Source organism: Solanum lycopersicum, chromosome 1, assembly GCF_036512215.1.
Source record: "Solanum lycopersicum chromosome 1, SLM_r2.1".
Lineage (NCBI taxonomy): Eukaryota > Viridiplantae > Streptophyta > Magnoliopsida > Solanales > Solanaceae > Solanum > Solanum lycopersicum.
Window position 1 is genome coordinate 77,417,064 of NC_090800.1, and position 22,154 is coordinate 77,439,217.

General features: G+C 29.1%; 3 protein-coding genes across 3 annotated transcripts; 2 read left to right on the forward strand and 1 right to left on the reverse strand.

The window, feature by feature from the left end:
- Positions 1-6,807: 6,807 nt before the first annotated feature.
- On the forward strand, positions 6,808-8,182 carry LOC543813 (uncharacterized). The gene is given in 2 exon segments (NM_001247153.2): positions 6,808-7,132; positions 7,655-8,182. Coding segments are annotated over 2 exon segments (675 nt in total). The 5' UTR covers positions 6,808-6,817; the 3' UTR covers positions 8,015-8,182.
- Positions 8,006-14,326, reverse strand: LOC101261453 (sister chromatid cohesion 1 protein 3). Its single transcript, XM_004229547.5, has 14 exons — positions 13,976-14,326; positions 11,795-12,056; positions 11,675-11,721; positions 11,532-11,581; positions 11,371-11,438; positions 10,917-11,290; positions 10,707-10,818; positions 10,487-10,623; positions 9,928-10,412; positions 9,593-9,632; positions 9,351-9,423; positions 9,148-9,280; positions 8,798-8,926; positions 8,006-8,279 (listed from the first exon to the last, which is right to left on the reverse strand). Exons 1-13 carry the CDS (start codon positions 14,097-14,099, stop codon positions 8,825-8,827), a joined length of 2,007 nt encoding a protein of 668 aa, XP_004229595.1. The 5' UTR covers positions 14,100-14,326; the 3' UTR covers positions 8,006-8,279; positions 8,798-8,824.
- Positions 14,327-19,077: 4,751 nt separating this feature from the next.
- On the forward strand, positions 19,078-21,820 carry LOC101260975 (FT-interacting protein 4-like). The gene has a single exon (XM_004231062.5). It carries the CDS (start codon positions 19,129-19,131, stop codon positions 21,529-21,531), a length of 2,403 nt encoding a protein of 800 aa, XP_004231110.1. The 5' UTR covers positions 19,078-19,128; the 3' UTR covers positions 21,532-21,820.
- Positions 21,821-22,154: the final 334 nt, after the last annotated feature.

Below are 22,154 nucleotides of genomic sequence, written 5' to 3' on the forward strand. Positions count from 1 at the left end.
ATTTTAATTTAATATAGAGTTCAAAAAAATAAGAATACTTTTTATTTTATTTCTTCTGATTTAAAATTATGTCAATTTATTAAATTATTTTTTTAATTTTATGGCTTCAATCAAATATATATATAAATAGTGTTAATTGTCGTTAAAAATATATATAATGTCGCTAACGATTATTTTTTAATATGGTGATTGGTAGATTGTAAAGTTTGATTACAAATAAGGTTTTTTAACTAAATAGATGAATTGAATTGAAATTAGGTATATTAAAGTGAATCAATAATAAATGAGGATCTTCAATCAGCCTATGTGGCATGCCTCAATGATGAGAAAAATATATATTTTTATTTTTTTAAAAAAGGGCATTTTAGATTATTTCTTTTTACACAATACTATTATATTTATATATATTGCTATTAATAAATTAGTTAATGAGCATTACACTTTCTAACTCCTAACCTTTCATATTCATAACCTTCAAAATATTTAATATAAAAATTATAACTCCTAAATATTACACCTATAAAAACTCACTTTGACATATTCCATGATGGTCATTTTATTGTTATTTTCCTTATTCTTCATTTTTTATACCTTTGATTTATTTTTATTTTTTTTGTCTTCTTTGATCTGATTTTTGCAAGAGAGGAATGTATAATGACAAATGTTATATATTTTGCATATTTTGATTTTGTGAGGTAAAATGATTTAATATGTCTAATTATCATTATCACTTTGTTCTGTTGTAATTACATATATATTTGATATTATTAGTTGAGTTGTTGATGATACAAATCATGATTCTTTTATAGAAAAAATAATTTGTTCATTTTTATTTTTATTTTGCTTCTCTTTGTAGTTTTTTGAGATTTTTTTTCTTAATCTTGTAGTTTCTACCGACACTGGTTGTCTTTATTCACTTTGTAAATTTGAAGAATTGTATATTTTAAATATTTTTGCTTGATTAGTTAATTAATTTTATGTATGTTTGTTGGTATTATTGTATGGATTGTTCATAGTTCTCCGGTTAAACCACTGATGTAACAAGAGTTGATTGGTTCCTTATCAGATTAATTAGTTAATTGAAAAAAATGCCAATATATCTTATTTCTGATTTCGTCTAACAATATCATCCTCCTCACTAGCTATAAAAATGTTATACAAATATATAATAAATATAATTAATAAAAAAGTAATATATCATATCTCAATATAAAGTAAATAAAATACTAAATATTAAATTCAAATATTATATAGCTAAGAATCAAATAAATCGATTCCTGTTATAGTTTCGTATCTCACAATCACATAACAATGATATGATAAAAATACATAATTTTAACGTTGCATTATTTTTTATATTATTCATATATAATTATTATTTATAGGCCAAATATTTCACAATTTTGAGAATTTAATCAGCAAAAATTTAAATATTTTTTAATTTTATTTTAAAACATTCGTATGATTACTTTTTTTTTTGATAATTTCAAAAAAATTTCTATTCCTTTTGACTAACTTTTTAATTGTGTGTCCCTTTTTAAATTTATTTTTAATTAATTTTTCTCTTAATAGATATTTCTCCTATAATATAAAATAAGTGAAAAAGTATATATTGTTCAAAATAATAGTAATTACTAAAAATAATGTTTATTATTAGAAGCATATTTGGAGACTTTTAATAATTTGAAATTTCTAATATGAGGTAAAAAGAAAATATGTCATACAATAAAATAAATCATAAAAATGGTGGAGGATTTTACTTAAACATATTTTTGTTTATTAAAAAAATATGTCACATTTTTTTACCTTTTTCTCTTATTTTTATATATTTATTTTTAATTTAATTTTTATCATAAACTCACACCTCTTCATCTTTCAAAACCTCTATACTTAATTAATACTTATTAGTAATACCTATAACTTCTAACTTTATACCTTCATAACCCCAAATTACTTAATGTTTAAATTTGTGACATCTTAAAATCACATCAAAAAATATTTCTAACCAAATATATTTATGTTTAGCTTAATTGTCCTTTACTTTAATCTTGTAATGCAAAATCTATCGACAAAGACTTCTTTGTATAATTATTTTTACTTCTGACAAAGACTTCTTTGTATAATTATTTTTACTTCTAATAAGAAAGATACAAAATAAGATATATATAAAAGAGAATAATTGATTTATTTTTTTGCATGAAATTATAAGAGCAAGATCATTACTAAAAGTAAGACAAAAACTATTCTTGAAAACATTAAAATGTATTTGTAGATACGCTTAGCGGCAGGAAATAATCAAAATTATTATGAAATTATTTTTAAATTTTAAATAAAATATGAATCATGAAAAATATAATAAAAATTAATTAAGAGAATTCATTTAAACATTTTGCTTAAATTAATAAAAAGCTTAAGACAAGCTAACTTGATTATGTTAAGATTTGATGCTAATTGTTACTGTTTTACAAAAATATATATAAATTAGTAAAAATACTAAAGACGAGCAAACTTCATTCTCTTAATACGATGCTAATTGTTTATGTTTTCTTAATAGAATTAAATAAGCAAAGACTAAAAAATAAAAAAAAATAAAAGAAAAAAGGGAGACTAAAAATAGCGTTGAAATAAATTTAAAAAAAAAACTAAGAATTATAGAAGAAAATTTATCAAGGAAAAAATTAATACAGATAATCATTTCAAATATACTTATTACTTAACTATTCATCCTCCATTATAATGATTCTAAAAATTTACTTAACTTTTTATCCTACACTTTAATTATAAGAAAATATTATTTATCGTTAATAATTATAAATATTCATATTATTTGTGAACAGTTTTTTTATGTTTACTTTATTCAGAAAAAATTCAAGAGTCTAATTATAAGTTTTTAGTAGATATACAAGTTTTTTTTTAATCTTAACATAAAACCTTTTATCATTCATCTATAATTGTTCATTTATTACTTATTTTATTATGCATTTTAACAATAATATATTATTTTTATGTTAAATTTATATCACTAAAAATTATTTTACCGAACTAAAATCATGTATCACCCATTTTCTTTCAGAGAATCAATATACAGAGAACTTTATATTTTAATATATAAATATTGAATTACTTTTTTTAAGTCTTCAAATTATAGGTAGCTTATCTATTACGAATAATTTTTCATTTTTCTAAGTCTGTTTTTGAATTTATTACTATTTTAATTCTTTTGATATTTTTAAAAAAAATAAAAGACTAAAAATCTCACTTTAAATTTTTAACAAAACATCAAAGTTAACCATATTTAATTTTGAGAACTCATTCAAATGAATAATGAAGTCATAAAATTCTTTATTATATATCATAACTAACATAAAATAATAGGTACTATTCAACCAAAAAAAAGTATAGATATTTGACCGTACATGTATTTATTTTTTGATAAAGTTAATTCATATATTGAGTTGAAATTATAAAATTAAATGATAAAATTTATTAACTAATCTATTTGAATTTAAAAATTAAATAAAAATAAAAACTTTTAGACACCACGCATAGCGCGGCTAAGTTTACTAGTTGAATTAATAAATAAATATTTTATTAACTCTGTCAAAAGTTATTTTTGGCTAAATTGGACTAGAACGGGTCATAACTCACGCCACTCTTGCTTACTAAATTTTAACTTTTTTGCTTATTTTCTTATAATCTATTTGATTGCCTAATTTTATTTTATTTTTAAAAAAAACCTTACAAAATAATTATATATAGCAATGTTTAAACAAAAATTCTCATGGATATCCATCTAAATTGTATATTATTCAGTTTTTAAATAAATTGAACTAAGCAAATAAAAATAAATTAAATTGATGAAATAAGTTGGTTCTTAACCCACTTAAACTTAAACAGGTATTTTACCACTACTAGTGATTAACATAATTTTGAATAATTCCATTGATTAAAAGTCTTGTACTTTTGGTATAATAAATAAACATCATGTAGTATGGATGGATATATCGCCAAACATAATTATATTTTATCATAGTTGCTACAAAAAGTTAGTCACTAACTTAAATTAATCATGCTACAATAATTGGTCAAATATAAAATCAAATCATAAATTAATATTCCTTTCGTTTAAAAAAAAGAATGACCTCCTTTCTTTTTTAGTATGTTTCAAAAAGAGTGACTTTTTTCCTTTTCTGATAATATTTTAAATTATTTTTCCACGTGACTTATTTAAGGCCACATGATCAAAGGTCAATTTTGTACATTTAACCTAACTTTAATTTAGGATCACAAGATACGAAAATCTTCTTTATACTCTTAAACTTCGTGCCAAATCAAACTATGTTATTCTTTATGAACCGAAAAGAGGGAGTACAATAATATATATGTAAAAAAAAGTTATAAAATTTAAATCTAATTGATCATTATAATCTCAATCTCCAAATCTATAGTCTCTATGTATAATAAAATTGAACATGCATATTCCAGCTTCTTAGTGCAAACTTAGGAGTTATATTCTATCCGATCCGATCCATTTGCGAACTTTAATAAATTCAAGCTAACTCAAGTAGACTATTGTTACAATAAACCTGAAAAAAAATATGTGGCTTTTATTTTCTTGTTGACCAAGTAAATTAAAAAGGAAAGATACATCATGAGGTTCATTTTTCTTTATCAATCCCTATCACCCCTCATCTTTTTTAAAATACTTTTGGCAATTTATGTAATGATTTAATTTATTTATATTAATTTGATTTGATGCTAAAAAAAAATTAAGAAAATTTTTGAATTTCGTAAATTGAAATTTTTGTTACGTGTCCTGGAAAGAAAATGGTGGTTTGGATGAGCAAACCATGCATCTCAAAGACGAAACAAAATTCGACTTGAAATATTTACTTAAATACATTATTAAAACTACTAGCTTATTATTAATTAGTGTATTTATGTAGCAGAAACATACTTTTTTTTAAAAAAATAAAATAGTATTCCTCAGGAACTCAACCTTAATGGTAATTTTTTAGTCGATTTAGGAAAGAATATTTTTTGCTTTTTTAATTTATGATTATAAAATTAATTTCTTTTATTTTTTTAAATTTTATATTTAATTAAATTATATCATTCTTTTTAAAGAGAAGAAATAAGCGAGTGTCTGCTTCTGGTATTGATATTTAAAAAAAAAATGTTTTAGTCTCGGTAAGTGAACGGCAGCTAGCCATCACATTTTTCTTTGACACATGGCAAGTATCTAATAAATAAATAATTGGCATTTCGTTAGATAACTTGCAACTCAGAAAAGCCAGTAAATTAATTTTTGAAAAGTGTAATATGGTAAACAATTTCGAATGAAAAAAATAGTTTGCTCGAAAGTTATTTGAGATGTAATAAGTTTAAAATGGCTCATAACTAAATTTGCTTATTTTTTACTAAGATTTAAGAATTTTCAATTGATTTTCTCATAATTTGTTTGTTTAAGTACCTAATAAAACGTGGTTCCATATATTATGACAATATATGTATAGTAAATCAAATAAAAAATCTATTTCTAAAACTATTTAGATAATTTTCACATGGTCATTCTTAAATTATGTATCATCTCAATTATTAAATGAACTGAATTAAGTGAATCAAAATATACCTGATCTAATAAAATAAGTCAGTCATAATTCACCCACCCAAACTTATGATCAACTTAATTTTGATTAATTCTCATTGATTAAAGTCTTGGAAGTATTTTTAATATACAAAATAAACATCATGTTGTATTGACGGATATATCACCCAACATGATCACTAGTTAATACTTTCTAATACTAAATCATTAAACCATATAAAATATATGTTTTTAGTCTGACAAATTTTTGAATAAAAATATATAGACATTTAATTCTAGGTGAATCCATATCAATTTCACATGTGTAACGACATTAAAGACTTAAAGCATATCTTTATTACTCCCTTCGTCCGGAATTGTTTGTCATGATTTCTATTTTTAAAGTCAAACTATAAAAACTTTGAATAATATTTTAAGATATAGTTTTTATCATATATTAATATGCAAAAAATTGTAATTTATAGCACTTTTCATATAGTTTTAGAATATTTAAATTTTTTACTTAAAATATCAATTTCAAATTTACCTTTGAAAATTAATTAAATTGATTTTCGATAAACATAACATGACAAACAATTCTGAACGGGGAGAGAGTAAATGATTTCCTTTTTAAAGACGGCAAAGAAAAATCAATGCTAATTGTTTAGTCCAAATTAACTAATTCTTTATCACTAAGCTTTTTTATCCTGGACGTAATGAATACATTATAAAATACTTTTAAATTGGACTCATATTTCATGATGACTGGTCTTCTCTAAAAATGGTGGTAATAATACTATGTAGCAGCCATATTAATTAATTAATTTATCAATCATAATTAAGGACATTCTAGATGCTGAGGCATTTATAAGTAGTGCACTTTATTCCGAAACAAGTCGAGATCGACTATTTAAGTTCAAAAATTTTCATTAGACACATTTAAAGAGATTTTAAACTTATCTAATTCTTAAACAATGCAATTCGTAAATTGTGTAACTATAATAACTCAATTGACTGATTATTTGAATTTTAACTTGGTTAGTAAAATCTGCGTTCTCCTAAATTAGTGGACATGACATGATATGAGGTAAGTGCTCAAGTCATATTCTTAAAAGAAAAGTCAATAATTTTGACCTCTCCACTAAATAATGAAATTATTGTTCCTTTTATATACAAAAAAAAAAGTATACTTTCTCCATGTAAAAAATAATAATAATAATGATAACAAATATGGGAGAGGTGAAAGTTCATGGTATTTTTGCAGGGCCATTTAATAAAAGAGTTGAATTAGCCTTGAAGTTGAAAGGGGTCAAATATGAATATATTGAAGAAGATAGATCCAATAAGAGTGATGAACTTGTAAAATATAATCCAATTTATAAACAAGTTCCAGTTCTTGTTCATAATGGGAAGCCAATATGTGAATCAATAATAATTCTTGAATATATTGATGATACTTGGGAAAATAATACTATTCCCCTCTTGCCTAAACATCCATATCAAAGATCCATGGCTCGTTTCTTGGCTAAGTTAATTGATGAAAAGGTATATATATATATATATATATATATATATATATATATATATTTTTCCCACTTACTTGTATTTATCTTTTTCATATCTAACCAACTAATCTGAATTCGCAACGAGTAGAGTCAATTAGTCTATGCATGATATGTTTCGATTTTCTTATGTTTGATTCTCAAAAGAAAAAAGGTAAGTTTTTTAATAAGAGTAAGAAAAACAAGTTTCGTCAAGAATAAGAAAATCATTTGAGAAATCTTAGTAGATCAGTTGGTTGGCTATCTGAACTAGGTTCATGGATCGCCTCCCAATATTTTCCACTTCCCATACCCCTAATTTTTTAAAAAGATAAGAATATCAGTTATTTTTCAAAAAATATTTTCCTATAGGAAACTTTTTTTCCTTCCTACTAAACACAACTATATTACTACTACTATACTATGAAGTTTGAACTTAGAAGAGATTCCTTTAGATCTAAAAAGAGTACCAAGTGTTTGACATTTAATTTAATGTTATTGTCTACTAACAAGAATGTGTCATCAGTTAATGGGAGCAATGTACAAAGTTTGTTATGGCAAAGGAGAAGAAAGGGAGAAAGGTTGTGATGAAACTTTTGAGGTCTTAAAATATCTCGACAATGAGCTTCAAAACAAGAAGTTCTTTGGAGGAGACAGCATTGGATTCGTCGACATCGTTGCCAGTTACATAGCTCTCTGGTTTGGAGCAATTCAAGAAGCAATAGGGATGGAACTGTTGACTGAACAAAAGTTTCCCAAGTTAAGCAAATGGATTGATGAGTTCTTGTGCTGTAGAATTGTTAAGGAAAATCTCCCTAATAGAGAAGTATTAGTGCCTTTATACAAAGCTCAATTTGCAGCAGCAACTCAAAAGGCATCCAGCTGAAATTTTTATGTCTTTAGAAATAAAGTATGTTGAACATTTAGTTATTACTTATACAAAAAGAGAGCTTGAGCAGCTCAAATGCACAATAAGCAGGATAATCTTTGTACAATGATAAATATTTTGCGATTATTATATTCATCACGGATGTCACTTCCACCTTGTTCTGTATAACTTAAATCACTTAGTAATGCATAATAGTTTAGACAAAATGCCTGCCAGGATTATACATCTTCATGACCGCTGCATCTCTGTACAAATGTTTTAACTGCAATCACATTGAGATTTGTTAGGAAAATAACCATACAAATATTTGTGCTAAAAACATCAAATAGAAGAGCTTATTCAAAGTACAATCCAAAAAAAAATTAACTTCTGCATTGTTACACAGTATTTAACAGCATTTTACAGAAGGAAAATCACACCCTGATGCGTCAACAAAGCAATATTCTATAATATATGTATGTGTGTGCATGCACAGGGCTGCTGCTTTAGAGTCTTGATCATCGGATATCATTGAGATATAAATAAGAAAAAGGTGTTATCAAACAATTTCCTGCAACTCTTCCCACTATGAAATGAGTAAAAGAATCAAGATACAAGTCTTCATCTATATGAAAAGCATCGTTTTTTTTTCCTTTCGGTTGCATTTATAACATATTAACTGAAGCTTTGGGATAAATCTACCTCTTAAACTTTTCTGCATTGACAGGTCAAAACTAAGCTAATAAGACGACTATGTCTTTAATTTATTAAGGGTGCAGTCAAAACTAGGACAAATTATACCTTTATATATAGTTCTACACAATGGTCTCAGCTTGAAAATTTCTCCGTCAGTTTGGAAGTCACTTTCAGAGTTATATCACCATAAGGTTCATGTTGATTTGCACGTACAAGTCCACAATTCTCCAACACCTGTATTCAATTTCCAGAAGGATGACGGTAAGGATCTTATGATATATATACCAAATATGATTGGACTAAGCAATAAGCATACCATAGACAACTAACAGAGAAACTTATATATACACCTTTCTTGACTCAATTCAAACATCCACGAAAAGTTCAATTTGAAAAAAATGACTTGTGTCCCCAAGTAAGAGCAATTAATCATGAAAATATTGTAGAGGACTTACCAGAGTCTCATAAAACATCCGGGCGCATATTCTTTTCTTTTTGCCTTCTAAAATTGCATTTAAGCTGATATCTCCTGTCTCTTCTGAGATGAGGGTTACTGGTGACTGCCCCTTCAAATATTGAGCCACAGCTCTGCAATCATAGAGTTAAAAGACTATCCTGAAAGTAAATATATATGAGAAGAATGTTCAAGGAATGTTACCTTGTCCTAGCAGATAATGTGTCAAACTCTGGCGTTCCCCTTTGCTTACTTGATAAAGGAGTTCCTCGAAGTCCTGGTTTTAGCATATGGACATACAAGCTTCAGGCATATATTACATCATTAATAACAAAAACAGAAATGCAATGCTGCAGACATTAGTAGATAAAATTGACCAACATTATCCAAATCAATTCAAACCCTCAAACTAAAAGGAAAAAAAGAAGAAGAGGTTCTTAGCGTACCAATAGGAGTGTCGTCATCTTGTTCTAGAAAACTTAGATCCTGCAATGGCATTTAGTGATTTATCAGATGCAAAGAAAGGAAGAACTAGTTGAATAGTCATATAGGATGACAAGTTGACCATAGCAGTGCACTAGGTAATAAAGCATTGAATGAGAATAACCACAAGAATGTTAAAATATAAGCCATTTACAAATCTCAGTCTAAAATTTATTAAAGATGTGTTGAAAGGGTTAATGAGACTACTACGGATGATACAAAGCTGCTGAAAAAGTTATCTAGATGAATATCAAAGTAGATTCACAATTTAATAGAAAGTGACCATGATCGAACGTACCCCAGCAGAATTATCAAACTCAGGAATATCAGATAAGACAGTATCCTCCACACCTAGTCCTTCTCCAAACCATGTTGAAGGGGTCTCCATATGAGAACCAACATGCCCAGTAGATGCTGCTGGGTCGGGCGTGGGCTGCACCCCACTATCTATGGTTCTTCCTATCTGACTAGATTCTGTCCCTAAAGTTGTAGTAGCAGGACTGAAGTCATCTCTTCTGCTTGTGGAAGGCATGGACATCAGTGGAGAAGAAATGAGCCTACTTGGGGAAGGCATAGACATCTGTGGAGAGGAAATAGGCCTATTTGGTGAAGGCAAAATCTCAGACAGCAAACTAGTGCTTGCAAGGTCTTGGTTATCACGTAATCTTTCAATTTCCACCGGAAGATCATTCCCAGATGGAGGGGCTTCCTGTGGGGAAGCCATCTGGACTTTTGCGGAAATGAAGTCTTTTTTGTAGATATTGCAAAGATCATCGCATAATCCTACAGATTAACAGAAGTTGAATTTTTAGGTGAAGAACATTAGACTCATTAGATAATGGCTGTGAGACACCCACCAGTAATTAAAGGCTCAAAGAAAATTCCATCTTTTCTTAGTCTCTGGTTTTGTTTCCAGATGTCCAAAGAAAAACAAGGAACCTTCTTCTTTTCGCGTGATTTTATACCGATGCCCTTTAGTCTCCTTTTCATCTCACTGTAGAGTTGAACATGATACATTGTCAAAATACCAATGGTTGAAGAAAATATATAGTTAATGATGATAAAATATTAACATACTTATTTGGCAATACTATGTCCTTATCATAGATGAGTAGCTTTCGCTTTCTTCTTATTTTTGGCACCTCGAGAGGAGGTGTTGAAAGAAGTGCTAAATCAGGTGACTGATGCCCTGAATATCCAAGAAAAGAAGAAGTTTCATGTTAGAATATTAACATGGCAAATATGTAATTTCAGTTTAATAATAAGAACCTGCATGCAAGCACCCACCAAATGATATCTGTGGATCAGCAAATTCATGAGCATCCGCTGAAGTAGTTGATGGTGGTTCTTGTCGTTGTTGAGATGGGATTGAATGTCCTCCGGGGGCCAATATCTCTTTCACAACTGGACTTGCAGTTTCCTTGTCTCTCATGATCTGTTCCTCCAGAACTCTATCTGGTTCCATCACATCATTCCCTCGGTCAGACCACAAGGGAACATTCTCAAAACTGTGATCATGGACAGCGTCACGCATGAGTTCAATATCTGGAAAATCTTGAGGGATGTCATCACCAACAGTTCTTTTGTTTAGTCCTTCCTGATTCTTAGGGGAAGAATGTTGGGGTTGAGCAGCAGTTTCATCTAAATTTGAAGGATCAGAACTGCATCATCAAAGAAATGTCTATTACAAACATGGCAATAAACAGAAACAATCCACATCTATAGTCAATAAGATGCATACTCTATCTCCATAGGCATGGAACCTAATCCAGAAACTTCACCTGATTTTGACAAACTCTTCACTATGTCCTGTAAAAACAAACTCTTTGTCAAACTAGTGTTGCAACTTAAGTGAATAAATCGAAACTTCGCTGCTAATTATGAAGCAAAAGATTTACCCACCTCATCAATGAAAATAGCAACATACTGATCTTCATGCGATACAACTTGATCTATACATGGAAAATTTCAGAAATGAAAGTTCAATTGAAAATGAAACAGAAAAAGATACAAAAAAGAAGAGTTAAAGTAAACATGATACATACCTTCCAAAGTTATCTCTTCGTAACTTTTAACATGAGTATCCTTAATCCTGGAATTCCAAATGCACGTATAACTAACTACAGATTCAAGATGACAACTAAAAAAGTACTACAGATACTTACCTATTCAGGTCAAGATCTTCATCAAAAACGACGGCATCAAGTTCAAATGTTTCTGGTAAAGTGATGGAGCTGTATGGTGCATGAGTGGCATCTTCTGGGAGATTGACATTTGTAGACGAGAAGGCCTTTATAACTCCCATTAGTAGTGTTTTGCAGTCCTCGGAAAAGTATTCAACCTGCTTCGAGTATATCCGAACAACTCCAAGTAGAAGATGGCCAGATGTTCGCAGTGCAATAGGTACTTCAGGAGTCATGATGCGCTCTACAAATAGATTTCAAAAAAAAAAAAAAGGAACAGTATCATCAGCAAAAAAAAAAACATCATATGCATATCAAAGCTACTGCTATGTACTTGTGTAGAGCAACTTATACATCCTTTCTGGCTTATACGCACCTTGATTGTTCCACGGAGTACCCAAGAAAGCATCAAAGACTAACTAATTAAAACAAAGTACATTTGGCATATACCAGAAAAAACACATCATTTGTACCACTGAAAGTTTAAGGTTAAATATGTTCAAGATTTAGTGTCCAGCATAAGATAAATCTGCAACATTCCTAAATAATATGACATAATAAAAAGGTAAAGAAAAATCCCATCTTGCCCCTAAATGATTCAAAAGGGGATCCTCTTTGCCCTCCGTTAGTTTTGGCACAAAAATACCCTTATCGTCAATCAAGTAGCTAAAAAATGTCCTCATAGTTAGCCAAGTAGCTCAAAAATAACCTCCCACTAACTATTGCTTTAGCTCAAATGGAAAAAGGGCTAATTGAGCCCTAAACTATATGAAATGGGACAATTACGTCTTTCTTTCTCTATAGCTCAGTCAATATCAAGCAAAAAATTGTTTTAATGATTGGTATTGTTATTTGCATTATGTTCAAATTCTAAGAACATACTTATGTACTTGACTTGTCCAACCCCTTCCCGTTACACCCTGAAAGCTTCCCTATAAATGCCATCTTATCTTTATTATATTCTATCACTTATCGAGAAATGGAAACGGGCCAATTTTTGAGCTATTCGGTTATTGATAAAGGCATTTTTGTGCCCAACACGAAACAAAGAACACAGTTACATTTCAAATAATTTAGAAGCAAATTGGATCCTTTCCCCAAATAAAGTCATGGGTAGAATCATCTAAACTTCAAATCTTTAATCTCTTTCAAGAGAAAGATTCAGAGTTCACTTTTATCATACAAAAGATTCCAATGGACCTTATTTTATTTGTGTGATGAACAAATTTGTTCTCTCCTTCTTACCTAAGAACTTAAGAGTTGATGTAGTGTCTAAGTTCAAGTTCCAATTTTTTATGCTTAGAGTTAAAGTAGTCCAGTCTCCTTCAATATATTAATTTTTTTCACAGCTAAAAAACAGCCCATCATGTCCTCCTTCCCCCTATTCAATCATTATCATATGTATGGGACATGCATATCTTCAGACAATTTTACCGCTTAAATTTCAAGAATGAAAGTTCCTCATTTTTTGACCTCCTTAAAATGATCAATGAATAACTAACACAGGTGACAATACATTGTACATAAGCACAGACTAGTCCAAGAGTTCAACTATCATGATTAGAACAGAAGAAAATGTCTCCACTAAATTAGAAATCAATTCATCTTTGCAAATGATAAAAACCTCCGTATCAAACCAAATTTCAATACTTCAATCAAAAATGCAATCTTTAATGTAAAAAAATAAATCTTCATCTCACAGAAAGATCCTAATTGATATCAGCAAAACAAGAACTGAATAATAAACTAATTATCAAGCAACAAAAATAACATTAGATACATAAAATTACATTCAATCAACACTCAGCAACAATGACTCGAATTAAAAAAAAAAACATTTCAATCTAACCCTTTAACTAGCATTACTATAACAGAGAGAAAATCTTGAAGTACAAATACTTATATAAAAACTTCCAAGCTGAATTAAAAAGATTCACAAGAGCAAATCTTTATCTCACGAAACCCCCAACTAACAGCAAAACAAGAATCGTATGTCAACCAAGCGAAATTAGCAAAATCATTTTTTTTCTTTTTTCAAATCCCAAGAAAGAAACAAAACAAAAAAAAAAGCAATCCATTGAAATAAAATATAAATCTTGGCAATGGGGCAAATAAAAAGGGACCCTTTTTTTCAAGAAAAAAAAAAGACATTAGAAAACCTACCAACAGTAGATGGAATGTTAGTAGAAGTATAATGAGGCTTCTTCAACTTGTGTTGCAAGTGTGCAGCGCACCATACAGTCCCTAATGGACCCTTCCGAGCCAAGAATGTGTGCGAATAAAACATTTCTCCGTCAACAAATTAACAACCAAGAACGGCGATTGATGGCGATTGGCGGCGATTAATGGTGATTGGCGGCGAACGGCGGCGACCCTTTTCAGTTCAGAGGATTCTCCAATGACCTAATTCTCTTCGGCTCCTCAGTTCTGTGTGTATAGTTAATTGGGGTTTTATGTTCGAAATTTTTGAGGTTCTGAGACAGAAACCGCGGGAGAAAGTGGCGCCAATGCGGCAATAAAATAACTTGACGCTTTGTGTTTCCTTAAAAGGGCCGACTGGTTTTGGTTATTTACGCAGATGCCACTTCTGTTTAATCGCGTTAATTAAAAGGGTAAAATGATATAAATTCACATTTGAATTTGTTTCGAAAAGTAAGTTACACTTTTAAATTATTATATACCTCTGCTACTAAATAATGAACTTTTTTATCTATGAGACGTATAGTACTACTCTCAAAAATGTATCACACTTGGATCACATCAGTGTTATATCGCTGCCATATCAAATGTCATGGCAAAATTTAACTAAAATCCTCCATATAACAATTGTTTCTTCTTTGATGAACACCACCATGAAATCACTATTGTTGCCACCATAAAATATATAAATTTGGTAGTAAAATATATAAATGTGAGGGTAAATTTATGTATTTTCTCTTAATTAAATGACACTGTTTAGATTAGAAAGAATTGTGTGATCAAACAAATATATATTGGTTAATTAGTTATTATGACTTTAGTTCTAGTTAATTATCACTTGTGTCCAATATTCAGTAATAGTTACATGGGGTGGGGTTTCGAGTTTGTATGAAATCAATTTTTTTATAACTTTTATATAATATAATTTGTATATTTGTTTAAAGTTCAAATGTTTGTATTTGTATAAATTTGTTATTTTGAATTTATACAAAAATAGCTCGATTTAAAAAACATACCTCCAAATTATACAATCTTATAGCTACAACTCGTAAATATGTAAATTATAGCTATGAAGCATAATTATTTTTTTTTAACCCCAAGATAACCCGCAATTGTTGCAACCTTTGTCATAGGCTCTAGCCTTCGTGTGAGCACTTTGTGCGCACTATGTAAACCCTCATTGTGTAATAGACTGCAAACCAGACAACATAATTAAGTTTATTATAGTAGTTTTTTGCGAAAGTTCCCCAAATAAAGGTGAATATTAGTGGATTTTTTTACTTCCTACGAAGGAAAAAAAAGGAACGTGGGAATATTAAAGTTATAATACATAATTGTGTGTTCTATCATCTATGTAACAATTTATATGAGATATAATCAATGTGATTTGTAAGATGTCATATATGATTTACGTATTTGTTGATGTATTAGTGGTAAATGACCTGCATGTATCATAATTTTGTATCTGTTATTATGATGTGATCATTACTTTGTATTCGGATATGATTTGAGTAAAAATATATCATCATGATATATTATATATGATACATGTAATAAATGAATTAATAATTGAGACGAATCACATACGTTTTGAATGTCGGGTGTATGTATCACAGATTTGTATAGTGTATCAAATCAGGTCATTATTGTGAATATTGTATATATAAATATAGACCATACATATATACATACATACATACAGACATATACATATATGTATATATATATATATTAAATTTATATATATATATATATATATATATATTAGATTTTTGTGGATGGTTGTATCTTTGATAATTTGAATATACCTAGTAAATGTTACTGCAAGATAATTATGAAATTGTGCCGATATGTGTTAGTTTGTTGTTAGATAAGTGCTGGCTTTGAAAATAAAAAAATTGTATTTCATACGTGTATCATTAAATTATTTTAAATGTTTGCAGATTGTTCCATGTCATATGAGTTTATATATCAAGATTGTTATATGTAATATGTACATATACATTGTATTTTAGTTGGATAACACTGAGGTCCATTTGACCATGCGACATGGTATCAAGACATGGAATCATGAGATGAAATTGAAGTTTTATTTGGATATGCGATATTGGATTTCAGTGTTGTATATTTTCTCACAAACATAAAAATCTTATAAGTTTTAAAACTATTAAAATAGCCTCAATTGTTTATTCAATATTATCAAATAAACAAAAATCATAAAATCGTATAATAAATTATTACAAAGTTATTTGTTCTCCACTTAAGTAATTATTTCATCAATATATTTGAGTAAAAATGAAACACCTTTCACGGGCTCTTCAAAATTTTATTGCTCAACAATCGTGAAATGTGAGTTAAAAAATGACTATATGTTAGTGAGAATAATAAATTTTTAAAAGTAATGATGTGATTATAATTTTTTTTTTTTACATATGAAACAGATGGTTAATAGATATAAATGTGGGGTTGTTTTAACAAAATATAAACTTGTGAATCAATTTTTATATTAAAACAACTCAAATCATGATATGGAATTCTCATATGATTTGATATCACGATTTTTGGAGAATATAGTATCACATCTCATGATATGGAATCATGAGATGAAATCAGCGTAAAATCGCATGTCCGAACGCTGATTTCATCTCACGATATCATATCGTAATATGGTATCACATGGCCAAATGCCTACTTAGCAAATATCAAAGAGTGCAGATACATAACACACAACTTATTTGTTTTTGTCTATATAACCTTGTAAATTTGAATATGATTGATGGTACATTTATCAAATGATATATTTACAAGTATATTTATATTGAACATGATAAAACTAATTGAAGATTCAACATTAGTATTATATATCGACACCTTAAATATGAATATGATCCGTTGCATAAAACAAGGATGACCGTAGAATCAATTACAATGGAGAATCATATGTATCAAGAAAAAAGGGTAAAAAACAAAAAACAATTGACAACGAAAAATATAAAAGTTATCTAATTCAGTGGTTTAATTTTGATTGACTAGAGAGAGATTTTTTTTGAAATTCAAATTGAAATAAAAACTGTAAATAAGTAATTTTGAAAATATTTTAAAATGATAGAAAATAATGAAAACTATGAAAAATAAATGTATGTATATAAATAATTAATCCTATATTAATATCAATTTATTTTGTATCTATTAGCATTATTATTTTTACTATGATCATAGCATCTTATTGATATTTAAAGCCATGTTTAAATTAATATCTTCTTATCAGCGTGTAATGTAATGAGGTTAGAATGCAAATAAATAAATAAATAAATTTATGGCTTCAAGTTTATGTCGAAATGGTGCATTTAATCTTATTGATCACCTCATCGAAAACCTTCAATTAGATTAATGGAAAATTCAAAGAATTTTAAGATTGTCAACAAATTTATTTGACTTTTTTTAAGATTGAAGTTAAGTTTGTTGTGTTATTAATTAGAAAAAACAATTTATTTGAAATAAATAAGTCACATTCAAAATTATATTTTTAACATAATAGCTTAAAATGTGATTTATTTAAGCTAGTTAATTTTGAATTAAATTATGTTCTGCAAATGAATTTTTTTTTTTCAAAAACACACAAGGATAATTACCGTTTAAAAAGTTTGAGTCTAACTTGCAAATTAAAAATCATAACTTCGGTAATTGGTATATAATTAAGACAATAAATGCACCTTCAAATTTCAATAACACTTTAAGGTATTGGAATAGACTCTATTAATTAATAACGGTCAATTATTTATTTTTTAATAGGTGTGTTAAATTTTGACAACTAAATAGAGAGGAAAAAGTACTAGCTAATATTGAATCCCCAAAAATAAAATACTACAAATAATAAACACATGTAAATTAACTCTTTTCATTGTTTATATAGTCAATTTCAAATTCAAAGTTAAAAAATAATTTCAAATATTTATCGAAGAAAAAGGCCGGATAAATATTTTTATAATTCTCTTCTTCGTCTATCTCTCGTCTTTTTAAATAATAAATAATTGTTATAGTTAAATAAGGAGAATTAGTTAGAACCAAATAAGAATTCATCACTAATAGAATGACTAATTTAAACGTTTAAAACCAAATTAATTTTCTCCACCTTAGCATATGGCCTTCCATTAACAGTTACTAATCAAATCAGATTTCATCCTTAATTAAATATCTAATTCCAAAAAATGCCTCCGTCGACTAAATCAAAATTTTTAAACAAAATTCCTATATAATTTTTTTTTCTTATTTTTCTCAAACTTTTTTATTTTAACGCTCTAATTTTGCAAAGTACTCGTCATGAGATTAATTCAAATCAATAAGATATTACAATAAAATTTTTAGTAGATTTTACATAAATTATATAGTTTAATATGGAATTACAATCTATTCCTCTTTAGTTAGGTAACACAAATCGGATATATTAATATGTAGCTCGAATACATTAAATAATATCTTGGATACAATCATACAATATAACATAAATCGAAGGCACAATATGTAGCTCAGATACATTTTAAATTAGCTCAAATACACAATATGCAGCTCAGAAACAATAAAACTAGCACGGATACATCTGTGAATAAAATTGGATACATAATATGTGGGCTCGGATATATAAAATACTGGCTCATATACATTAATATGTAGCTCGCATACATTAAAAAAATAATTATATTTCTAAAAATAGAAGGGAATATTTCAAATAAGAATTATATAAAACCTTTATTTCAATATTTTTTTTCAAAATTGTATTTACCAATATGATGATTTGAGTAGATTAAGTCAAAATTCTAAAATATCATCTAATACAAAAGACTAGACATGTTTTTTAAATATTTTCTTTTAACCTAAATTCTATATTGTTTTAAGCAAAAACATTATTATTTTTTTAATTATTATTTATTTAGGCAAACGCTTCATTAGCTACCCCCTTCACTAATTCAAAAATTTAAAACTCAATTATCAGTTACCAAAATATTAGGAGTCTATCCCTATTTGTATGAACTAGTTAAAATTTTTCAAATAAACTTGATCACATTCATTACCTTCTTGAAAATACTCTCATAAGCTCAATTTTTTTTTCTTGCTATACCATGTCTAACCAAAACCAAAATCCAAATAAAAACCAAAACCAAAATCCAAATCAAAACCATAATTCATATCCATTAGTAAATGAAGATTTTAATCTAAAGGAGACAAAACCAACTCTTGGTGGGGGAAGAGTTACTGCAAATGACAGACTTGGCACAGCATTTGATCTTGTTGAGCAAATGCATTACTTATATGTAAGGGTAGTTAAAGCAAAGGACATGCCTTTAAAAAAAGATGGCAATAGCAAGTCTCATCCTTTTGTTGAAGTGATGCTTGGGAATTTAAAGGGTCTAACTTTGCACTTTGAAGACAAGTCTAGTCCTGAGTGGAACCAAGTGTTTGTCGCTTTGAAGGACCGGATTCAATCAAGACTTCTTGAAGTTTGCTTGAAGGATAAATCAAGAATTGGTGATACTGATGATGGTTTTATTGGAAAAGTACATTTTGAGATCAATGAGGTTCCGAAAAGGGTACCTCCAGATAGTCCCTTGGCACCTCAATGGTACTGGTTGGAGAATAGGAAAGGGGAAAAAGTGAAAGGAGAGTTGATGTTGGCTGTTTGGATAGGGACACAAGCTGATGAGGCATTTCAAGAAGCTTTGCATTTAGATGCCACAGCAGTGAATGGTGACGGTGTTGCGAATATAAAATCTAAGGTGTATGTATCACCTAGACTTTGGTATCTGAGAGTTAATGTGATAGAAGCTCAAGAATTGCAGATAGGCAATAAGAACAGGCTGCAACCGGAGATTTACGTGAGGATTATGCTAGGAAATGTGGTTCTAAGGACTAAGAATACTTTGAGTAAGAATGTTTGCCCATCATGGAATGAAGATTTGATGTTTGTAGTTGCAGAACCTTTTGAGGATCAGTTGGTTTTGAGCGTGGAAGATAAGGTGGCACCAAACAAGGATGAATTGCTGGGGAAGTGTGTGATATCTTTACAAGATGTTGAAAAAAGGGTTGACTTTAGTACTCCCATTAGTAAGTGGTATGGTCTTGAGAAGGAGGTTGTGTCTGAGGGTGGCAACAAAAAAGTTTGTAAACTAAACAGCAAGGTTCATTTGAGGTTATCTTTTGATGGTGGATATCATGTTCTTGATGAATTAACACATTATAGTAGTGATCTCAAGGCAACATCCAAGGAATTGTGGAAACCAAGTATTGGGGTTTTAGAACTTGGAATCTTGAATGCACAAGGTTTATCACCAATGAAGAACAGAGATGGCCGCGGAATAACAGATCCTTATTGTGTGGCGAAATATGGTCAGAAATGGATTAGGACAAGAACAATTATCAACAGTTTCAATCCCAATTGGAATGAACAGTACACATGGGAGGTGTTTGATCCTTGTACCGTGATCACGATAGGAGTGTTTGATAATTGTCATTTGCAAGGTGAAGATAAAAATGATAAAGCAAAGGATTCAAAAATTGGGAAGGTAAGGATTAGACTCTCCACACTTGAGACTAATAGAGTTTACACTCATTCATATCCTCTCATAGTGTTGACACCAGCAGGGGTGAAGAAGATGGGTGAAATTCAACTGGCTGTGAGATTTTCTTGTTCATCTGTATTCAACATGTTAGCTATGTACTCTCAACCCCTATTACCAACTCTTCATTACCTTCATCCGCTGACTTATTACCAGATCGATAATCTAAGGCATCAGGCTACACAAATTGTTGCCACGAGGCTAAGTCGTGCAGAGCCACCTTTGAGAAGAGAATTGGTGGAGTACATGCTTGATGTGGGCTCAAACACATGGAGCATAAGAAGATGCAAAGCCAACTATGTTAGAATAGCTGGGATCCTAACAGGCCTAATTGCAATCTGCAAATGGTTCAATGGGATTTGCACTTGGAAGAACCCTATCACAACAGTGCTAGTGCACATCATATTCTTCCTATTCGTTTGCTTCCCGAGGCTGATCTTAAGCAGCATGTTTGTTGTTGTTTTCTTGATCGGGACATGGAACTACAGAATGAGGCCTAGAAAACCACCACATATGGACATCAAGTTGTCACAAGCTGAAAGAGTACCTTGGGATGAATTGGATGAGGAGTTTGACACTTTTCCAACGTCTCGTAACAATGATGCTGTGAGAATGAGGTATGACAGATTAAGAAGCATTGGATCAAGAATGCAAGCTGTTGCAGGGGATTTAGCTAATCAAGGGGAAAGATTCTATAACTTGTTAACTTGGAGAGATCCAAGAGCTACTGCACTTTTTCTTATCTTCTGTTTGGTTGCATCAATATTGCTATATGTCACTCCTTTTACTATTTTAGTGAGTCTTATGGGATTCTATACAATGAGGCATCCAAAATTCAGAGAGAAACTCCCTTCTGTGCCCTTAAGTTTCTTCAGAAGATTACCTGCAAAAACAGACAGCTTGTTGTGAGGATATGAATTTGTAGCCATGCTGATTTTGGTGTTGGATAGGACTACGTACAATAAATCCTCGTGGTTTAGCCCTTTCCCTGAACTCGTGGGAGCTTTAGTGTATCGGGCTGAATTTGGTGTTGGTCTTTGAAAACTACTTCCCTTTATTTAATTGGTTTATCTTTTGTTGTTTATGTCAGATTCTGTGGAAGCATTTACCTTCTGTTCATTAGTGGTGGTGATTATTTCTTTAGTAAATGGACTGTTTGAATCAATCTTTTACTAATATAATTCTTGGGAATTTTTCATGTGTTTTGTTTAAGACTTTTGCAATAACAATATAACTAGTAAAATCTCACGAGTGGAGCTTGAAAAGGATAGAATATGTAGATTGTATCACTATCTCGTGATGATACAAAGATTGTTTTAATATTTCAATCGTTTATATTTTTTTTCCTGCATTTAAAGTGCTCATAGAACAATAGAATTGCTATAGTTCTTTTAATCTAGAGGATTCATTATATTAAAGGGAAATTGTTTCTATTTTTCTGTTTCTATTCATTATATTAAAGGGAAATTTCATTTAAAAATATTAGAGAAAGTGAAATATGAATATTAATATTAAACTAAAAGTTTTTTTTT